The following is a 20,744-nucleotide window of genomic DNA, read 5'->3' as shown; positions in this document are numbered from 1 at the left end:
AGGAAAAAAAAAACGGACAGAAAAATTCTCTGACCTTGGATATGCCAATTTGTAATATTTTACCATCACTCGTAAATTCTTCTCTCACAACAAACCAACACATTTATCCAAAAGGACTGGCATAAACTGCAAACAACTGACCTTGCAAGTGGGTATAGATTATATATAGTAGATATTATTACTGTATGAAATCTTTGAACTCAGTTATTTTTGTAATGAGGATGTTCTAGGAGGAAATAGCACATTATGGCCATGCTGTGTTGAAATTCTGCTGCCATTAGACAAAAAAAAGTGAAGTAATTGACAGACTGAAAAGAGAAACGATCAGAGGATTTCCTTTTTATGTCTCCGACTCCTCTGTTCATTCACACAGCAAGACTTCAGTGACAAAACTGGCATTGTTAGGCCTAACCTCAATTTATTAAAACACAAAGAAAATTGTGCAAAATACATCTAAAATTTTGCTTTGCATCAGCAGACAAAAGTGAACAAGAGAACAATACAATTCTCAGTTATGCCTTACACATTTTCTGTTACTTTTAAACATACAAAAACAACTCTTATCACTATACAGCATGTGTACTTAAAAAAATAAAATAAAAATACAAAAGTAATACTGACAACATTGCTGTACCACGTGTGTAGCTTGAACAGCTCCTGAATTCTGAATGAAATATGCAAAATTATCACACACATAACCTTCAATCTGGCTTATATTTATGGCAATGAAAGTTCATTTTGACCTTGACAAGTAGACCAATATTTTCTTTCACCTGTTTGAATCTTGTTACGTAAAACCTTTCTTTATTATCCAAATAATTTACCCAAATATAATTGAGTAAGTCCTCATGCAGGACTATGACAACCATCAAGTGCTCAGTACCTCTTTTAACAAGTCAACTCAAACATCCCTTCTTCAACATTGCAATTTACGTGAACTTTGATAGTTTAGAAATTCAAAAGTGGGCTCTTCATTGTCATCACAAAACATATCCTCAAAAAACATTTGTCTCATTTAAAGGGGACATATCATGAATATCACTTTTTCAGTGCTTGTGCACATACATTTGGGTATTTGGAGTGCATACCAACCCATAAACTGTGAAATAAAGAAAACCCAGTCAATTTATTTGCAGGCTGCCAAGGTCAGAAAACACGGGATTCAAATAGCCATTCAGAGTTGGCTCCCCTATGTCACATGCTGGCTCATTAGAATATACCACCCCATATCTGAGTATCTCCACACGGGTTAAAAACTACCTTTGCAAAGGTTTCTTGGAATCCAATCAGAGCAGACTGGGCTTTTTGGGAGAGGGACTTAAAGAGACAGGCGCTAAAACGGAGCATTTTAGACAGACAGTATGAGAAAAATTAATTTTGTAAACTATTAAACATGTTCTAGTAAAAAACCAAATACAAGTATGAACCTGAAAATGAGCCTGATATGTCTCCTTTAAATGTTTTGAATGACTGAAAACAGTTGAGAGCAACTGGGATCCTCCAAACACATTCTCAAATTACAAAACAAAATCTTTGCCGTCATCATCTCACCACTGTCCCGAGGAGTCACAGCTTTACAGTGTCATATGGCATTTATACCTGATGGTGAAATGGCGCGAGCGACCAACAGAGAACTTCAAGGAGTCATTGAGTACTATTCTCCGGAGTGAGCCTCCAGGTCACCGATCAGCACATTTCCATCCGACTCTGTAGCCTGTGAGCTGGTTTGTCTGTAATAAGCACTGCCGAGATTATGAAGCCCACGAAAACGTGAAGCGTTCCTCTTGTACACAAACCACATCGCTCCTGCCAGCAGGGCAAAGATCAGTACAGCCACCAGCACTGCAGCAGGGATGATGCCATGATGTAAACCTGAAATACACAACGTGATAGCTTTTGTGTCATCATATTTTTGTTTTAATGTATGGTCTCTTGGAATTATACGTATAAAGATACAAATACAGATATATATATATATATATATATATATATATATATATATTTACAGTGGTGGAAGAAGTATTATTCAGATCCTTAACTTAAGTAAAAGTACTAATACCACACTGTGAAAATAATCAATTACAAATTAAAGACCTGCATTTAGTAATAGTACTAGTGTGTAAGTATCAACAGCAACATTTACTTTACTTACTAGTAAAGTCAAAAGTAACATGATCCCTGTCAGCATTTTATATTATATATGATGTTTCCAGATTAATATTCCTGCTGCATTAATGTGTATGTTGCATTTTACTGCTGTAGATGTTTAAGGTTGTGCTAATTTTAACTCCTTTATATACTGTTGGGTAGTTTAATCTACAGCAATGCATCATATTCTTTAAGAACATCATTTAGCATCGCCGTCCTGTGAGAACAACGTATCTCTAAGAGAAAAACAGCCCTGTTTCAGCTTTGTGACGAGGCATTTTCCAGCTAATCAAATTGCTCATGCTAAAACAAATGCTCATGCTTACTATATGGCACCTAACCAAACGTGTAAATCATTTGAATTAAAGTGCACTTTACCATTTAGCATTTCCACTTCCACCGCAGGAATTACATCTGCAAAAGAACATATACAGTGAAGTTCAATATAAGTTATCATGTGTCACCCTGGGTATTCAAACCACGTGGTATAAGCAAAGAAGAAAACCAAAACTGACATTACATCCTGAAAGCTCATCGCTATGAAATGTGATCTTGATCAAAAAATGGAAGTTAACATTTAAGTATCTCCCAGGCCTGTTTTGGACAATGATGGTTTGTTGGAATTGTGATTTTTAAACTTTGTGGCAACGGAAAGAAGTTGTGAACAAAACATTGACATATCACCACATCATCATTTTGGGCAACCACAGCTAAGACAACAAATATACAATATCTTGTATGAGTTCAACATAGGGGTCCCGATATTCCTTCAGTAGGCCTCCCGATTCAACTTACCTGAGATGGTTTTGCAGACGAAGCCGAGCTGCTCGGTGCACTGTGACAGGTGCCACAAACCGTCAACCACCTTGGTAGTAACACAGGCATCTGCAGTCAGCAGCTTGGAGTCTGGGGCTTTGTTGGGCCAGTTGGTGTAGTCCATAGGTGAACCATCCACCCAGGCCATAGAATCAGCTAAAAGCAGAGGCCACAATTTTATTTTATTTTTTTAAGATGATTTTTTTGGGCTTTTCCGCCTTTAATTTGACAGGGCATTTAGGTGAGAAAGGGGAGAGAGAGGGGGAAGACATGTAGGAAATCGTCACAGGTCGGACTTTAACCTCTGTGTCGAGGCATAAACCTCTCAGTGTACGTGCGCCTGCTCTACCCACTGAACCAACCCGGCCACCAGAGGCCACAATTTAATGAAATAGGATTGCAGGTGATCGTGATCATATGATGGGTATGAAATATTCTTACTGTCAATGTTGAAGTACATCCCCAACCACACGGCGTGGTGAAGGAACCCCGACGACCACAGCTGCTCCAGAACAAACCGATTCTCTGTCTCACTCTCAATGGTCAGGACATCTGAGGTGTTGACTAGAAAGTGACAGCAGCACAACAAACTCACAACTACTGTGCAGTTCAAAGGAATAGTTTGACATTTTGGGAAACTCTCTACAAGAAAAAACAAAAACGAATATTTACATTATTCATTTTATATCTATTTCCTCTAGACATTTTTAATTAAAAACTCCACTACAGTTTCCTAAAGCATTTCAGAGCAGCTCCTGTATTTGACCTGTAGAGGGAGTATGTATTCCATCCTGAAGATTACAGTGACTAAACACATTTTCAATCATACCACTGTCATCTTACTAAAGCAAGACATAAATTACACAGATAATGGCTATGTATACAGGTAATGAAAAAACACAATTATAAATCCCTACCTTTTTGCCTGCAGTGCTCTCTTGACTCTTTGAATGTAAGTTTCTGCACCACAGGCTCAAAGTTGTAACAGCCATGTCCAAATTTCACCCACGTGGAGGGACACGCCACCTCATATGAGATAAATGGTTTACTGCCTGTGAGAGAGAGAGAGAGAGAGACAGAGAGAGAGACAGAGAGCGGGGGAAAGGCACAAAATGGTTTCACACATTATGAGTGACAGAAACTCAGCAGCTGAGGAGCCGTGCCAGGCACTCAGATTTCCCCTGAAGTAGCACTGACTTGGTGGGGGAACATGACACAGGGCTCCTGGTAGCAGAGATTCACAGTCAGCTCTCCGCCAGCCTCCGCTCACGTCCATGTACACACATTCTCCCGTCACAAAGTTGTCATCGTCATCGGCTGCGTCCCAGTGTGTGTACACTGTGTCACTGCCATCTGACCACTGATAATTGATGCCACTCTGTAAGCAAGCACAGTCACCAAAGTGTCAGTGAAGAAGTTACACTTGTGGTGGCACTCTGCCAGTAACCCTCAACACTTAATTCACATGGACCCCTGACTGTGTTGCCTTTGCTGTATTTCATCTTTTGCACTTATGCTAACATTAGATTATTATATTATTTACATAATATTATATCAGTAAATGATTGTACTTGTATAAAACCTGCGTGCTGTGTATGACCGCCAAGTACCATATACTACTACTACTATAGTACAGTGGTACTGGGTGTCTGCAATGTGTGCACTATGTATCCACTCACAATTATTGGTATTTCACTGTGCTTACTTAAATACTGTACCCTGGGTTTGTTTTTTAATTTAGGACCACTACAAAATGTAAAAAAAATTGTAAAACTCCTAACATAGACACGATATGTCCCATAGTTTAGTTAAGGAGGTGCATGATTCTGAGGGCAGATTCCAGCTAGTTATTCACCAGGAGTGAAACACATTCAGTGTTCCACGACCACGGTACAATGATTCAACATGATTGGCAGCAGTCATAATAGTTACTAAACAGTGACAAAAATACAAATGTGTTAGTACTGAACTAGGATGGTTACTGTATCAATCAGTGCAATTAAAGTTAAAAGAACAACATTATTGTCTCATGAGACAGAAATGAAACAAGATCATGCAAGATTTAAAAAAAAAAAAAAAGAGGCAGAGAGAGAGAGCAACGGCTCCCTCACTTCCTGTGTTCATTTCTCTCTAAGACATTCCACGGGGGTTCAGCGATACTTGAATGTAAATGTTAAGGCTCTGACTTTCTACTTGGAAAGTACATGTCTGATTAGAATTGATTAGAATACCTCTACATGGACAAAAGCCAGAGAAAATACCCTAGAGGTGTACACCTTTAGACATGACAAATTACTGTAGGTCCATTAAAAGAACATTTTAAGAGCTTATGGGAAACAGCTAGCTTGGAGGCTTGTCGTTGCCATGACCGTGAGACTTAGAAAGCTACTGCTCCCGGATAAGTAATAGTCCGGCACACATCTCCCTGTAAACTAAAATCTGTTGTTTTTACACTTTTACACGTTTTCATAAGGATAAAACAATAAATAACACGCTAATTAGTTAACCAGGCTCATTGCATCCCCCTGTTTCCAGTCTTTATGTTAAGCTAGCTAACTATATACTAGTTACTATATAACTACAGCTTCATATTTACTGCACAGACATGAGCGTGCCATCAATATTCTTATTTAATTCTTGCTAAAAAGGTGAATACATGTATTTCCCAAAATTTCAAACTATTTCTTTAAAGACAAAATGTAGAAAAGCAGACAAACGCACACAATGCCAACTCTCCAACACAAACATACAGCAGACATACACAGTGCAGAAGTATACAGTACATATTGCATGAGAGGATACATACGTCTTGACTATACAGTCCAATCCAGTGGGGGACTGCCAATCTATTGACAAGGACAGTAAGGAAAGCCTGGTGGTAGGCATCTGTAACGCTCACTAGGTCAGAATCATTCTCTATGCACATATGCATCGCGTCGTACCAGCTCATGTTGCCAGACACAACTTTGTAGCTGCGGCTCCTGTACTCAATATTGTCAGGGAGAGGGTGGTGATAGGAGTGGGTGGGGGGTTTGGATGTATCTGTACCAAAAAAAAAAAAAAAAAAAAAAAAGAGGCAAAAGAGGGGAGTGTGGGAAGAAGGGTAGAATGATTACTTTGAGGCATTAATGTTTAGGACATACACAATCAATGGATGACACATCAGTTAGAGTAGAGTAGTTTGATATTTTGGGCTCATTCGCTTTCTTGCAATGGAATACCCAGAAATAGTACCACCACACTGTTAACAACAATATGTAATGTGTTTGTTTTAGAGGTGATGCCAGGCTAACTGTTTCCAGTCTATATGCGAAGTTAAGATAACTGTTTCCTGGCTGTAGCTTAATTTTTACTAGCACATATGAGAGTGGTATCGATCTTCTCATCTAACTTTTGGCAAGAAAGTCAATGAGCGCATTTCCCAAAATGTTGGAACTATTCAACAATTAAAGCAATCAGTTCTTTTAATCACACAACACAAAGCCACATAAAAGCAGAGACCTGATGAACCCATAGAAATGTGACTTGCTACCTTCACTGGTGTCATTGTGTGTTTAGAGTTTATTTCTTTAAAGTTAAATATATTTCAACCTGGCATATTTCCCATAACTGTGGCCATTGTGACTCCATGCTATCTTTGCACTCGAGAATAGGGGAAACGAGGATATCAGGGCAAGCTGCGCCAGCCTTCTACAGCTTCTCAAATAAACATGATTTTTACATAAATCAGTGCAAACAGTACAGAAAGTACCCAACTGGAATAGCCCATATGGCTAACTGCATGGGGATCTACATATGGGTCAATACAATAGAGACACAATAAGTAACAGAATGCAGATGATGTGGGAAATGTTGTGAAATGAAAATATCTCAGATTCAAAATGAAATCCATATATGACATAATTGCACTTTTGTTGACTGTGCTTTGTTGCACCTGTAACCACACACGTTTAAACCACTGCTACAAGGTGAAAAGTTAAACCACTGGAGGTCAGCAAAGACAAAATTTCAGATCAGGTTGTGGGCCTTTATATGTCACTGTGTTTTCTATTTTGTTAATGTGTTTGATGATATCCATTCCATTATTTGTGGGCCAGTTCCACAGTATGTGGCTGTCAGGAAAGAAAACAGAGAGAGAGAGGGAGAATAACTTAAAAGAGAAGTGCATCAGAGACCATTCAGCATCAGAAAGCCAGAAAGAGTGGTCTGACAGCAAAAGACAAAGACAGACACGCTGAAAAACAGTCAAAGAGGCAGTGAAAGACAGACAGTGAGAGACAAAGATAGAGAAACTGAGGGAATCATACCTTGAGGTTTTTCACATACAAAGCCATACCCACTCTCGCTGCATTTCTCATCGTACCACTTCCCTGTCAGGTGGAAGTTGTGGTTGTTGGACAGAACAGTACATAATGGCTCATCAGCAAATCCAGTGAGCCACTGATCCTCCTGGGGTCATAAAATTCCATATCAATACACACAAAGACACACAACCAATACTTGTTGTGTTTGCACATGTGAAATGGTGATTACAACTTTGTTCACATTATACCGCCACCTGCAACAGGTCAACCATTTCATGTGATTTAAGGCGCAAGTCCATTTCTTTCCCAATTCTTTTTTATACAAGAGTAGCAGAGTTGGATGAGTTATTTTGAGAGTCCAGGGTTCCAGAAGTAAGAGTTCTGATTGTTTTCTGCACAGAATTTCAGGTAACTGTCACTTAGAACACTTCCTAGGCTTGGATGTGCACAAAACACCTGGTTGAATTATATATATTTTTGTAAATAAAAACGTCAAAGGTATACGTTTTTGGATGAATCCAGAAACAATTTTTTGTGTTCACTTAACATAGTCTCAAACTCCTCCATCTGACATAGACGCCATGGAACAATGAGACTTGGAGCTGTGCAGAGTATACTTGTCTTGGCTCGCAGTGCCCTGTTCCACAGCAGTTTAAGAACACAATAACTCTGTAAGAATAATGATTCACATATCACCCTTCCTCTATATACAAAAACAGACACACACTTTTGCCCAAAGATTTAGAAGACGATCCTTTCTGCAAAAGCCGGGGCTCTTTTGGACTTGTGAGGGATGATGCACATTCACACACACAGACACAAGCAGACATTAAGAATAGACAACAAATTGCTACGATTATAACAGTTAGCAGTGTAGGTCTAAAGTAAACTAAACTAGACTAAAGTATTCACGGGGGCTTACAGTTAGGTAGCTCTTTGGTTCAATTGGAGACCAGTTGGTATAGCTGACTGATTTCCCATTGGTCCATTTCATGGAGTCCTCCAGACCAATCCACACACCTACAGAGCTTCCCTGGAGCAACATGGTGATGTAGGCTGTAGAAATGACGGTGTGACAACAGGAATATAAAAAACAAAAATAAAAACATAGAGCAGTATTCCTTTCTGACATGCCTACTAACATAGCTAGACAGGAGCACAACAACTAAATGAACTTCCCCAATTAGCCATTAGTCGGATGGTTGTGCAGTTCACTTTGCCTCTACCTTGTTCAATCTCGTTTTCTATAGCAACCAGCGAACCAGCGAATGAGGAGCAGATGGACTGGGCATCTTTCCAACTCTTTCCCTCCTTTGGGCTGTCAGGGAGGTGAAGCAGGAGACACTGCCAACACACACACACACACACACACACACACACACACACACACACACACACACACACACACACACACACACACACACACACACACACACACACACACACACACACACACACACACACACACACACACACACACACAAAACATGAACATCACATTGTGAAATACAAATCCTTATTTCCCTATCACCACTAGGCCTCTTGTTTGGAGAGGTCAGGATTCAAAGTAAAACAAAGTCCAAGCATGCAGTCTTCTTTGATTGACAGAGAAGGATGTGATTTCATGTAACTGGTGTTTGGCAGCTTTATGCATGCAAGAGCTCTGCTTCTAATGATTACAATTTTTTTTTAAAGATTACTTTTGGGGTATTTTAGGCTTTTATTTTTATAGGACAGATGAAGACATGAAAGGGGAAAGAGAGGGGGGAATGACATGCAGGAAAGGGCCGCAGGTCGGAGACGAACCCACGGCGTCGAGGAGTAAAGCTCTATATATGGGCGCTTGCTCTACCAGGTGAGCTAACCAGGCGCCCTCTAATGATTACATTTGAGGAAAATTGTGTAACGTTACACAAAGCATTAACCTCTTCACTGTTCAAATTCCATCAAGTTCAGCTCGAAAAAGGCACTTCAATTCATTTTTAACTTTAAAACCAGTTAGAAAGGGTTGTCTTTGTGGCCTAGAGGCCTAAAGTCACGGGGTTCGAGTCTGTCCAGCAGTCGCTTGTGTCATGGTGTTCTCATCTCTCTCATTCCCCTTGTTTCCTGTCAACAACATAATGTTCCATAATTGCTGATCATGCAGAGAAAAGACATTGCTACAAGGATTTTCATTTTGTTTAATATGATATGATAGTCTCGCTAAAGACTCCATCTATTCCACCTCACTGGGTCTCATCTGGTACTACACAGAATTTAGATCAGCTGGTTTTGCTCTTTATGGAGGTTGACTCAGCTTGAGCATCATCAGCGGGGGGGGGGTTATTCTGAAGTTGTCAACATAACTCAATAAAGAACAGTGAATGTAAACACAAACATCCTGCTTCAACCCGAGAGGCAGCTGGGAATTTAGAGTAGAGACTGTTTAAGAACTGGTTTGTGGGAGAGAACGGGATAAAAAGAGCCACTTGTTTTGCAGTTGGCACAATTTTAACAAAATAAGCTGATAACCATATAACAACACTTTAACGGAGTGTCTATTTGCACCCCCAGTACGAATAGCCTCGGCCACACCTGAGCTATTCACACCCTGTGACGTAACACCAAAAACACGTTGCTCGCGTGCACCGAAATCATGGCGGACGTTCATCTTCCATGACCGCAGAAACTGGCAAAGTTTTGTCTGTAAAGTTTATAACAATTGAATTTCTAGTGGAAAATGGATACTACAGTTGCGCTTTCTGTCTTCAGTGAAAGCATAAAACCGTTAGTTTGTTAGTTAATACCTATTTTTTGTATACAGTATGGTTACCTAGCAACCGCGGCTTGAAGAAACCAAGTGGTAAACAGTTATACAACATACTGTAAGAAGTGTTAGGTGAGTGGTTAGTACGCTTACCTTTGGTATGGGAGTTTGGAATTCGATTCCTCTGTGAGGCGATTTTATTTTTTAATTTTGGATTGGATAATTTGCATGCAATTGCGCAAGATTTTTTTTTGCAGGGTGGTAGGGTAAGAATGTCAGGGCGATAATATTCCAAAAAGGTGTAATACATGACTAGTATGGATAACTGTGTGTAAATATATGCCAAGGTACTGTAAATGCACGAGTGCAAATAGCATACATTGATATTTGTACCAGACGGGGTATTATATAGTAAGGGTAAGGTAAAGGTGCAAATAGCCTCAGCCTTACTTTAACGCCCCATATGTAGCATTTTTTTATAAGCACTATATAAACATTTAATAAATGGTTTTTACTTACTTACTTACTTGGACATTTGCACTCTTGTACATCTGAATTTCCGTCCCCCCCCCCCGTTATTATGTTGTTGTGTCGTTGATGTTGTTTTTTTGTATTCTGTTTTCATGTGAACCCTGGCTGCATTACATATTTCCCCTAGTGGGAAAATAAAGATAACCTTAAACCTTATACCTGTCTTATTTTACCAATTTTACAAACATATATTGAGTTAAGGCTCTATATGAAAGTCAGAAAATAATTTGAGGTTGCCTGGAGTGACAGGTGAATTTCACACATCCATGATGGCTGCTGCTGCTCGACCCAGCTCAGCTTCACCCTGCTACTTGAATTTGGATTTGTTATGTCTCCAAACAACTGATAAGATGGTTGCAAATTGTAAACTTCAAAATAACCCATCAGACATGGGTTAACAGTGTTTGTTATGATGCTTTAGTCTGAAATAAGGTATATAAATCTGTGATTCAACAGTGTGTGTGTGTGTGTGTGTGTGTGTGTGTGTGTGTGTGTGTGTGTGTGTGTGTGTGTGTGTGTGTGTGTGTGTGTGTGTGTGTGTGTGTGTGTGCGTGGCCAAGTGTCTGAACCTTGTGTCCAAAGTACAGCCAATTTTCCGGACATCCTCCGATGTAGTGTGGCTCCCTGGGAGTCTCCACCACAGACACAGTCTTTCTCTTGCAAACGTAGCCGTGGAGATCGCTGCATTTACTCGCTGACCATTTCCCTGCGACATACCAAGAAAACCTCAACACATTCTAGCATGTGCAGGTAAAACATGCATCAGTGAGTGTTTTTGCGTGTGCTTACCTGATGAAGAGGACATGGTGACACACATCTCGTTTTTCCTTAGACCACCACCGGTCCTCCCCTGTTCCCAGTTCTGAAATTCTACCTCTGTCTTGTCGCTCCACCTGCAAACACACACACACAAATACATTTAACGAACGGCCTTCACTGATGTCCTGGTTTTAATGAACCTGCCACACAAGACTGTATTTATATATAATATATACTATATTTCCCCTGCAGGTCATTTTTTTCTTTGTAGCTGGGCTCTATTTCTTATTTAATGTCTTCAATTTAAGTTTGTTTTAATGATTTGTACTTCAGTTGGCTTTATGTTGCTTTACCCTAGAGACCTGGGTATCATTTCACCAAATTTGCAACATGCAAGCAACAATTAGCAACATGATCATTTCCTCTTTGCTCATTTTGACATGTTTCACTGATCAAAACACTACCTGCGAATGAGCATTCAACTCGCAAATGTATCAATTCATGAGTAGCTGCCCCCATCTGTTCACAAAGCACGGCTCGCACATTGCTTTTGTGATTCTGGCCGATGGGTTGGAACTACATCAGGATTTCTTTACTTGAGACGGGGAAAAAAGTGTCGACCGCTCTAATAGAATCAGTGGCAGCCACAGGAAATGTTTAACAAACTTCAAAACACACACACACCTGACCTCCTCTCCAGGCTGCCCAATGGACAGGCCGATCCACCAGTCTGTCGGGCCCAGCGAGAGCTGAGGAGACACAGTTACAGAACAGAACAGAGATGAAAAAGAACTTCACTTTTAACCCTCCTCCTTTGCAATCAAGTCCTCACTGAGCCAGAAGATCGGCTTTTCAGAGCCTCTCTGCCATTCAGGCACTCTCCTTGCCCCGTGCTTCCCTTCTTTCACGGCCTTGTTTTGTTCCCTTTATCCCCTCACAAGCCTCAACACCACAAGAGACTTCTTTAGTGTGGTCCAAAAGGCCGCCGCCGAAAAACAGCCTTTTTTTTTTACTCTCTGTGTGTGGGGGCACTCAAGCATGAAAGTGTCCGCACATGAGGTACATTTTAGCTTGTAGACGTGTGTCTGTAAACACTTGAGTTTGTATGAGTGTGTCAATTGTTTGTTTTCACTGTGTGTGTGTGTGTGTGTGTGTGTGTGTGTGTGAACTGTTAGGAGAAAAGGCCTATTGGGCCATTCGTTGGAGAAGAGCCTCTGCGATTAAGTACACTGCTCTGGCTGTGTGTACTCCTGTGTGAAATTGTGCTCCTGCTCACTGAAACCAAAAAAACTATTGTTAATGTCTCAACGCCTCCGGCCTCATTATCGTCACGTAATTAGATGCTGGGAGTATTTGCATGGAGAAAAAGTAAATGTTAGATGCATTTTATATTTTTGAAATAACTGAAATACATTTTTCACATTCCATGTTTTACAATGAAATATGAGATATTGCAATATGAATTAGTTGTGGTTTGTTCATCACAATAATATCATACACATTTGTGCTGTATATAGGATATCGTCCACTAGACGTTTTTTATTACTTTAGCCGACATAATTATACTACAAAATTTTGATTCTGACAAATGCCTTAGGGTGTTTTTTTGATAATTCACCCCCGTGTTTAGTTTTAAATGGGGAGGACAAAAAGTAATGTTCTGGAAAAAATGAAAACTATTTCAGTAGTGCTGTATGCTACCACCTCAGAGTTATTATAAAACAGAAGCCTTCCTACAAATATATGGCAGTCTGGCAATACTGAAATTCTGTGAATCTAGGTTTTAGCAGTCACAATAACAGACCCGCCGCAAGCGCTCCTTGACAAAGTGCAGCTCCTCTCTGGAGTGAATGGACAGCAGGTAGGCTCCCATCATCTGACAGGCCAGAGAGACGGCGTCCCAATCAAAGGGCTGCTTGGCCAGCAGGTACTCAGCCCCACGGTAAAACACCCACGGCTCGCTCTCTGTGGTGGAGCCAGACGGACAATTATAACATTTTCAGGTAATACAATTTTAAATATATATCGTTGGGTATAATGAATCAATACACAGTTCTATTAATTGCTTACTAACTGATGCTTCACGTTAATAATGCCATTCCACATAGAAGAAATACATTTTGTTGACTTGCATTTTTTATTTATTGAGATTTACTCAAAACACATAAATGCTGTATACACATCACAGCAGTCCTAAAATCTATAAGTCTTTACAGTCTGTACAGCATAAAAGAACCTCAAACCGGATAAGGAAAACTCCAAAAAAAAGGTAAAGCGAGATGCTGTTCCAGAGTAGACAGGTAGCAGTAGTAGAATTACAATATTAAGAAAAAGAAAATACAATATTAAGAAAATAAGTATGGTAAAAGTTAAGCATAATATAAAGTATGGTATTAAGTGTAATACGTTTGGGTTGTATGTGGATTCAATGGAAAGTCAGCCTTTTCTGCCAAATGATAACGTTTTTTTAGTTAAGCAATGAAGGAAATGAAAATCCCACTTACGCTCAGTGTACCAATAGGGTTTTTTCAGTTTATCACCTGCAACATAAGTCAGAGTTTGGTAAGTAATGCAGTACTTATGTGTGTATATGCAGTATGTCTGGGGGGAGAGTGGTGGTTTTGAGGTTTTGTTTACCTCTGGACAGCTTGCAGATCCACTCGTGTTTGGTGTCACAGGGCTGAGGCATGAGAGTGTTGGTCAGGTCGCTGTACATAGCACAGTCCCTCCTGTCATCCTCCTCGTTCTTATCCGCTATGAAGGACGTCACCACCTGCACCAAAACACACATTAAGAGCCAAAAGCATAACGGATACAGCCTTTGAAAATAACTTTGTGTTACAACGAGGTGTGAACATCTGTATGTACTTACAGGAGAACCATCAGACCATTCCCAGGCTCCGGGATGTTCAAGGTCTCTCTTATTTAAACCCACCCAGAACCAGCGACCCTCTGTTCTAAAAAAAAAAAAAAAGAGGAGCAGAACAAAAAAACACAATGCAATGAAAGCAACATTGCTTTATAGGTAATGGTATATGGTGATATAATGTAAATTGTCTATAACTTTTGCTGGAAATTCTGGGGAGTATTTCCACAGGTTGAATAGCCAGAAGGAAATGTCACATCATACAAAGACATGGTGTTGCCCAATAAGGCTTCTGATCTGTCCTCTGGTTGGAAGTCTAGCAGATGTGAACGATTGGATGTCCGCAAATTTCCTTACTTGATTCTACAAGATTATTAAACAATTGCAGCACATCCACTATTGTTAACAATTGCCATTAAGAAACTTGATATTTTAAAATGTATTACTGTACTTAGTTATTTGACTTATTTATGTGTTTTGTTGTTTTTACTGGAGGCGTCCAGTAAAAATACAAATCATCTGTAGACATATTATAAAACAATCCTAAACCACATTTCATCTTCAGAAGCCAATCATTAAATTGTGTACCTGCTGCTCTATGCACATAAAATAAAAACACCACAACTGATGCATTTATCAGTTCCCATGACATTCCTGCACTGACGAGGCCCAGAGGGCTGTACCAACCCTTCAAACATGGTAGAGAGGAGCTGCTTAACAAACACCTGCTCCTCATAGTGGTGGAAACTGGCCAGCTGAGCACCGAGGGCCTGGCAGAAGAAGTCGGCTTCCACCCAGGAACGCTTCATCAGAACTTTCTCATCGTGGAACACCTAGAGGAGCAACACTTACTTTCAGCTGAGAGTTACAGTACATCTTAAATGGACAACAAACATTGTCACTAAGGCTGTAGAGATGCATCATATAAACAGTTTTTGTTTTTTTCGGTGTATTTTCAATACATAGGTATATTCTGTGAATGTTTTCATCAATTTCAAAATGTTTCGGGCATGGGAGAGAATAGTATGTCAAACTTTCAAAAGCAATATAACAAAAAGAACAGCAATATTATAACCCTGCAATACATGCATTTTTGGTGAATCACATAATGTTAAATTTTCTTTAAAATCTTTTCTCAATTCAAATGATTATTTGGAGGCTATTCTTTGTAGCAGGCAGTAGCTTTGTGGTTAGTAGTCTCACCTTCAAATTACATTTGACTTGTTTAAGCAGCAATTATAAGCTATATTAAATAGCTATATTTATAGTGATGGCTCCCTCTAGTGAGTAAGACTCCTTTATGGAAAAGAAAAACAAATGATAAAGGCGGGATTTAAACTCACAACCTTCAGACTGTGGGGCAGTTTTTTTTCAGTTGAGCTCTCAGGAGTCTAAAACGTTATCTCAATATTTCAACCAAGGTTCAACTTCACAGAGTCGCCTCAATTTTGTGATGCAGGTTTTAGGTTATTTCATGGATCGATAAATGCATCACACTATATTAAAGGGTTTGGTTGGTTATAACTTGTGTCTTGGAAAGTGTTAAAGGCTTTTCAAGGATTCTCTGCACATTTAAGATGTTTTAATGGATTATCTGCATGTTTAAGAGCTTTTAAAAGGCAACAAAAGGAAAAGACAAGGCTGATGAAGGTGAAATTTCTTCTTTCTCTTTGGATCTTGTGTTTATCATCCCCGGAGATGGTCCAGTGTGGAACGACGCCGACCTACGACCAGGAGACGCGGGTTCAAAGCCCGCCTCAGGTATGCCACACGGGAGTGTTTGTGAAGAATGGATGTGGTTTAATTTGTGTAATTTCAACAGCGAATTTCCAACAACAATTTCAACTTGCGAATTTACAACGATTTCAACTTTCGAATTTACAATGATCTAAACTTGAGAATTTGCAACAATTTCAACTTGCGAATTTATGATTTCAACTTGCGAATTTACAATGATCTCAACTTGCGAATCTACAACAATTTCAACTTCCATGGGGAAAAAAATAAAAAAAATTTTGTCTGCAGACTGTTCACCTGAAATATTATATTATTAAAGTATTTTAAAGTGTAAAACCACTTAGCATACAAAAGAACATCACAGGTAACTACATTTTGTGTCATGTGACCTTCAACACAGAAAAAGAGATGATTAATATTAAAGAGTCTGTTAATCGGGGACTACCGATGAAAATTAGCACTTTTGAGCTAACTCGGGAACATTTACATTGTTTCAATGTTGATTAATGTTCACTGTCCCCTTTCAAAAATAAAGAAATTAGAAATTAGAAATTCCTAGAGGTCGTTTAAGCAGCTATTACAACCTATATTAACGTTTATAGTGTACTAGAGTGTTTAGTTGTGTTTTTTAGCAGTGACAAATACAGTACACTGTTTAAGTCACTAAATACTGATTCTAATAATTCTATTTTGGTGAGGCCTTACCAGAATGTTTTAGACCAGCGAGTATGGGACAGCATGCGGAGCACCATGCAACAAATCAGACAGGTACATAATGAGGGTGGTGAATGTTAGAGAGTTACTTTAAAAGGTCCATGTCAGTGAAAGTGTAATAAAGAGAAAGACAGATGCTGTGGATAATATTGTGGACAGTATTCTTAATTTGAAGGTTATACAAATTATTTAGAATTATATTATAACGTTTCTTTTGTGATAAAAAAGACAGTATATAGTATGTTGAAGAAAGTGGAAAAAAGTCATAGTATAGTATGCCAGAGAAAGTCATAAAAAAGTCAAAGTATAGTATGCCAGAGAAAGTCTGGAAGAACATGCAAACTCCACAAAAAAGGCCAAGCCCATACTGGGGATTGAACTTTTTTTGTTGGAAAAAAAGTGATAAAAGTTATGGTATGGTATGTCAAAAAAGGGGTGAAAAATGTGATAAGAATGTCATTGTCTGTAGAAAAAGTTAATAGTATAATATGTCAAAGAAAGTCTGGAAGAACATGCAAACTCCACAAAAAAGGGCCAGTCCGGACTGGGAATCAAAGCTGTTTTTATTTGTCAGGGTTGCAAAAGAAGCAGTGTGCAGTCAATTGAGGAAGTGGTTCAATGGAATGTCACTGACGCATAGGAGGTTAAGCTTGCTAAAGGTCACCCCCCTGTGAGGTTGAGATACAAGTTTGAGGGAGAGAAGAGGGGGTGATGCCATATAGGATGTTAAAGTTAAAGTTTACCATGATGATTGTGTGTTTATGTATGAGAGGTTTTATGGCAGGAAATAGTCAAGTAGGGATATGTGTTTAGGCGCTTGGTCAAAAAGGTCACGACGAGGAGCGAGGGGTTTCTGTCCACCCCCATTCGGAGAATGAACAGACTTCTGCCATCCTGGGGTGCATGAAGCATCTCCCACATGCTGAGGACACAGAGGAAGGACTACAGCTGGAGAGAGTAAAAAGGAGTGGAACTGTGTAACATTGCGCATAACTGGGAGGCACGAGGAGGTGTCAGTTGTGTATCCCGCATGTAGGCCTGCATGCGTTTGTAATTACTTAAAATACTGTTCGGTAAAAGTACTTGACTTTATTCTATCGTCTCAGTGATTCTTTGAGGTTTCTGTCTTTTGAGTCATCAACGAATACGCTGGGGATTAGAATTTTAGAGAGATTATTGGAGTCAGATTTTCTGGCCTTTGGGCCTACCACTTTTTTACAAAAAATCCCTTACACTTCCCCGTAAAAGGCTCCCAGAGGTCCTACCTTAAAACAGTGGAGCATCCCAGAGTGTGATTCCCACCCTGGAGGACAAGGGGCGTAGGCATCAATGTGGTGCTCTGGCAGCTGGACATCATGGTAACTGCTGATGCTCTGCTTGCACACTGAAAATGCCTTGTGGGACTTGCAGTCTTTAACTTCCCAGTGACCCAAAGCAGGGCCACCTGACATAGCAACACATCCACCAGCACTGACTGGGGAAAGTAAAAGGAAAGGAGAAGATGAAGGAGTTGAAAAGGTGGAGGCAGTGTTGTAGTCAAGACCACCTAAACCGAGACCAAGTCATCACCAAGACAAGAGCCACCATGTGGTGCGTGTTAAGGGGGCGGGGAGAGGGGGTTAACAGTAACAAATTTCAAATTAGAAATGAGTCAAGTTATTGGTTGCATTTGAAGCAGGACGTTTTACATCCAATCACAGTAATGATGTTAACATATAAAACTTGACAATGCACAGTCAATTTAGTGATATCCCTGCAGTTGTGGTCTAGACCAGTCTTGAAATAACATCCAGAGTCCTTTCTTTCTGAGACTGAGACAAGACCGAGGAAAAAGGCAGTCGATTCCAAAACGAGACCAAGATCTTCAAAAAAGTGGTCTTGAGACCGGTCTTAAAAGGAACACGCTGACTTATTGGGACTTTAGCTTATTCACCATATCCCCCAGAGTTAGATAAGTCCATACATACCCTTCTCATCTCCGTGCGTGCTGTAACTCTGTCTGACGCACCCATCTCTAGCCTAGCTTAGCACAGATCCTGGAGGTAACTGGCTCCATCTAGACTACTGCTCCCAATAAGTGACAAAATAACATTTTCCTATTTACATGTTGTGATTTGTAGAGTCACAGCGTGTACAAATAACAAGGTCACATGAGACACAGCCGTCTTCTAACCGTATACAAACTGGGAACTAGAAAGGCGAAGCACTGCTACTTCTGCTACTTGGGCGGAGTGATTTGCTCGCAGCACATGAGAAGCCCCTTGGTCCCGGCGTGTTCCTTTAAGACCAAGACCGATCTTGAGTACTACAACACTGGGTGGAGGGGTATTTACATTAAACCAAACCCCGAGCTAAACACAATCACAGTATACTTATGCATAATAAGCAAATAGAAATGTGCCGACCTGGTTGGTGTTTGTTCCAGTTTGTGAAGGTGAGAGGCAGCGAGGAGCCATTGTGAAGAAGCCAGCTGTACTCTCCCTTCTTCTCCTGGTCCGTGAGGCCGATCCAGTAATACCTGCTGCTGTTGGTCCCACTCTCGCTCAGCAAACTGTTGACAAATGCCTGCTCAAACCTGGCAGCACGAGGAAGAAGAGAGGAGAGGTGAGGGGACAGAAGCCAATGTTGCCACAAATAAAACACAATAAATCATTTGCTCAATAAACCACCTGTTTTCCACAGTTAGGAGAGAAGCCTTGCAGTAATATCCCATCAGTGCATCTCCATAGCTCTGTTCATGGCTAGTCACCGTGTAGCAGGAGTGGCCGTGTCGCTTCCAGCCCTGCAGCATCAGCAAAACAAAATCCCCTAATCAAACTCCATCTACGTTCTATTCGAGATGAAGCTTCTTTATATATTGCACAAAACAAAAACATCATCAAATATACATGTAGTACCTCCACAGAGGACCTGAAATTTAATCAAAACACGTATGATAAGAATGTCATGACCTGAAGAAACAGCACTGCAAAATAAAGTTACAGGAGTTAACATTCAGCAGAGAGCACAGACACTGGGTTTGTGACGCATAAAAAAAAAATACAAACTAAAGTACCATTGCACAATTGATATGATAATATATCCGATAATATGTCCATAGCCCCCAGTATCTAAATTCGTCAAGTACTTAACATTGCCACTGACTGTTTGGTCAGATTTGAGATTTGTTTTACTTTTTTTACAGTATTCTTTGATCTGAGACTTCCCGATTTAAATGAAAAGAAATTGCCAGTTTTCATTTAGGCAAAGTTCTTCTATGGTTGCTTGTATTTAGACAACATTTAATATTTGAAAACGTCTTTTCTTTAAACGGTGATTTGAGCAAAATGCTAACATCTATGGCATGATGATATTAATCAGGTAATATTTACCCAGTTCACAATCTTTTTTAGTCTGTTACATGTTTATATTTCTCAAGGTCTTTAAGGTTTGCTTTTGGCATCAAGTACCAAAACTCGTTATTACGCCTTATTATTGGTACTACCCAGTCCTAATCTGGAGCAAAGGTTATTCTATGTGTTGCAATTATATGCAAGTGTGTGCGTTAGGCTGTGTGGTGGGTGAGTGTTTTGACAAGTGGTGTTAATTTGCCCCCTGTTCACCCCTAAATCCCATCTACCCCCATCTTCCATATACTTGGGGTCCAGAGGCCTACACAAACATTTAAATGATAGCAAAACTCAAAGCTTTCTTTAAAGCTAGAGTGTCTGCAGTCACATTATCAACAAAATGTCACTACAGTAAACATTTCCAACCCAGACAATGAAGAGACTAAAGTGGAAAATATGGTTTTGTTTGCTAAAACCCTAGCAGGAATCATCAGAGACTGCTCGAGCATGTCCACTCATATTGCGCCTTCAGGGCCATTTTTGGCCTCATGTTTCAGGGTATGAAATAGCCCGATGACTCAGGAGTCTGATATTCTTGTAAACAGAATCAGGGAGCAACATGAACTCCAGACAATACGTCAGCAGTGGAGTGAACCAGCTCATTGTGCTTCTGCAAGGGCAACTTGCTCAGAAGTTGAACTGCAGTGGGCGTGTGGCTCCGCCTCATGCACTTCCTGATCTGTATGGAGCTATTGTAACACTACACAGCACATAATCTGCCTGACAGAGTCAAA

The 20,744-nt window shown here is 40.0% G+C and overlaps 1 protein-coding gene across 2 annotated transcripts in view; it reads right to left on the bottom strand.

The window, feature by feature from the left end:
* Positions 1–393: 393 nt before the first annotated feature.
* Positions 394–20,744, bottom strand: part of pla2r1 (phospholipase A2 receptor 1) — a 28,760-nt gene continuing 8,409 nt past the window's right edge. For both annotated transcript variants that reach the window (XM_039794943.1, XM_039794945.1), the window contains 21 exons: positions 19,291–19,403; positions 19,027–19,196; positions 17,887–18,095; positions 14,858–15,003; positions 14,177–14,261; positions 13,942–14,077; positions 13,809–13,844; positions 13,109–13,269; positions 11,989–12,053; positions 11,335–11,438; positions 11,115–11,251; positions 8,495–8,612; positions 8,191–8,324; positions 7,272–7,413; positions 5,771–6,006; positions 4,162–4,342; positions 3,882–4,016; positions 3,406–3,528; positions 2,944–3,120; positions 2,527–2,562; positions 394–1,872 (listed from right to left, as the gene is read on the bottom strand). In XM_039794943.1, coding sequence (XP_039650877.1) covers positions 1,655–1,872; positions 2,527–2,562; positions 2,944–3,120; positions 3,406–3,528; positions 3,882–4,016; positions 4,162–4,342; positions 5,771–6,006; positions 7,272–7,413; positions 8,191–8,324; positions 8,495–8,612; positions 11,115–11,251; positions 11,335–11,438; positions 11,989–12,053; positions 13,109–13,269; positions 13,809–13,844; positions 13,942–14,077; positions 14,177–14,261; positions 14,858–15,003; positions 17,887–18,095; positions 19,027–19,196; positions 19,291–19,403 — 2,862 coding nt within the window. In that variant the 3' untranslated portion in view covers positions 394–1,654. The remainder of the gene's footprint in view (positions 1,873–2,526; positions 2,563–2,943; positions 3,121–3,405; positions 3,529–3,881; positions 4,017–4,161; positions 4,343–5,770; positions 6,007–7,271; positions 7,414–8,190; positions 8,325–8,494; positions 8,613–11,114; positions 11,252–11,334; positions 11,439–11,988; positions 12,054–13,108; positions 13,270–13,808; positions 13,845–13,941; positions 14,078–14,176; positions 14,262–14,857; positions 15,004–17,886; positions 18,096–19,026; positions 19,197–19,290; positions 19,404–20,744) is intronic.

The sequence above is a fragment of the Perca fluviatilis genome, chromosome 3, assembly GCF_010015445.1.
Source record: "Perca fluviatilis chromosome 3, GENO_Pfluv_1.0, whole genome shotgun sequence".
Classification (NCBI taxonomy): Eukaryota; Metazoa; Chordata; class Actinopteri; order Perciformes; family Percidae; genus Perca; species Perca fluviatilis.
This window is presented reverse-complemented; position numbering and strand designations above follow the sequence as displayed.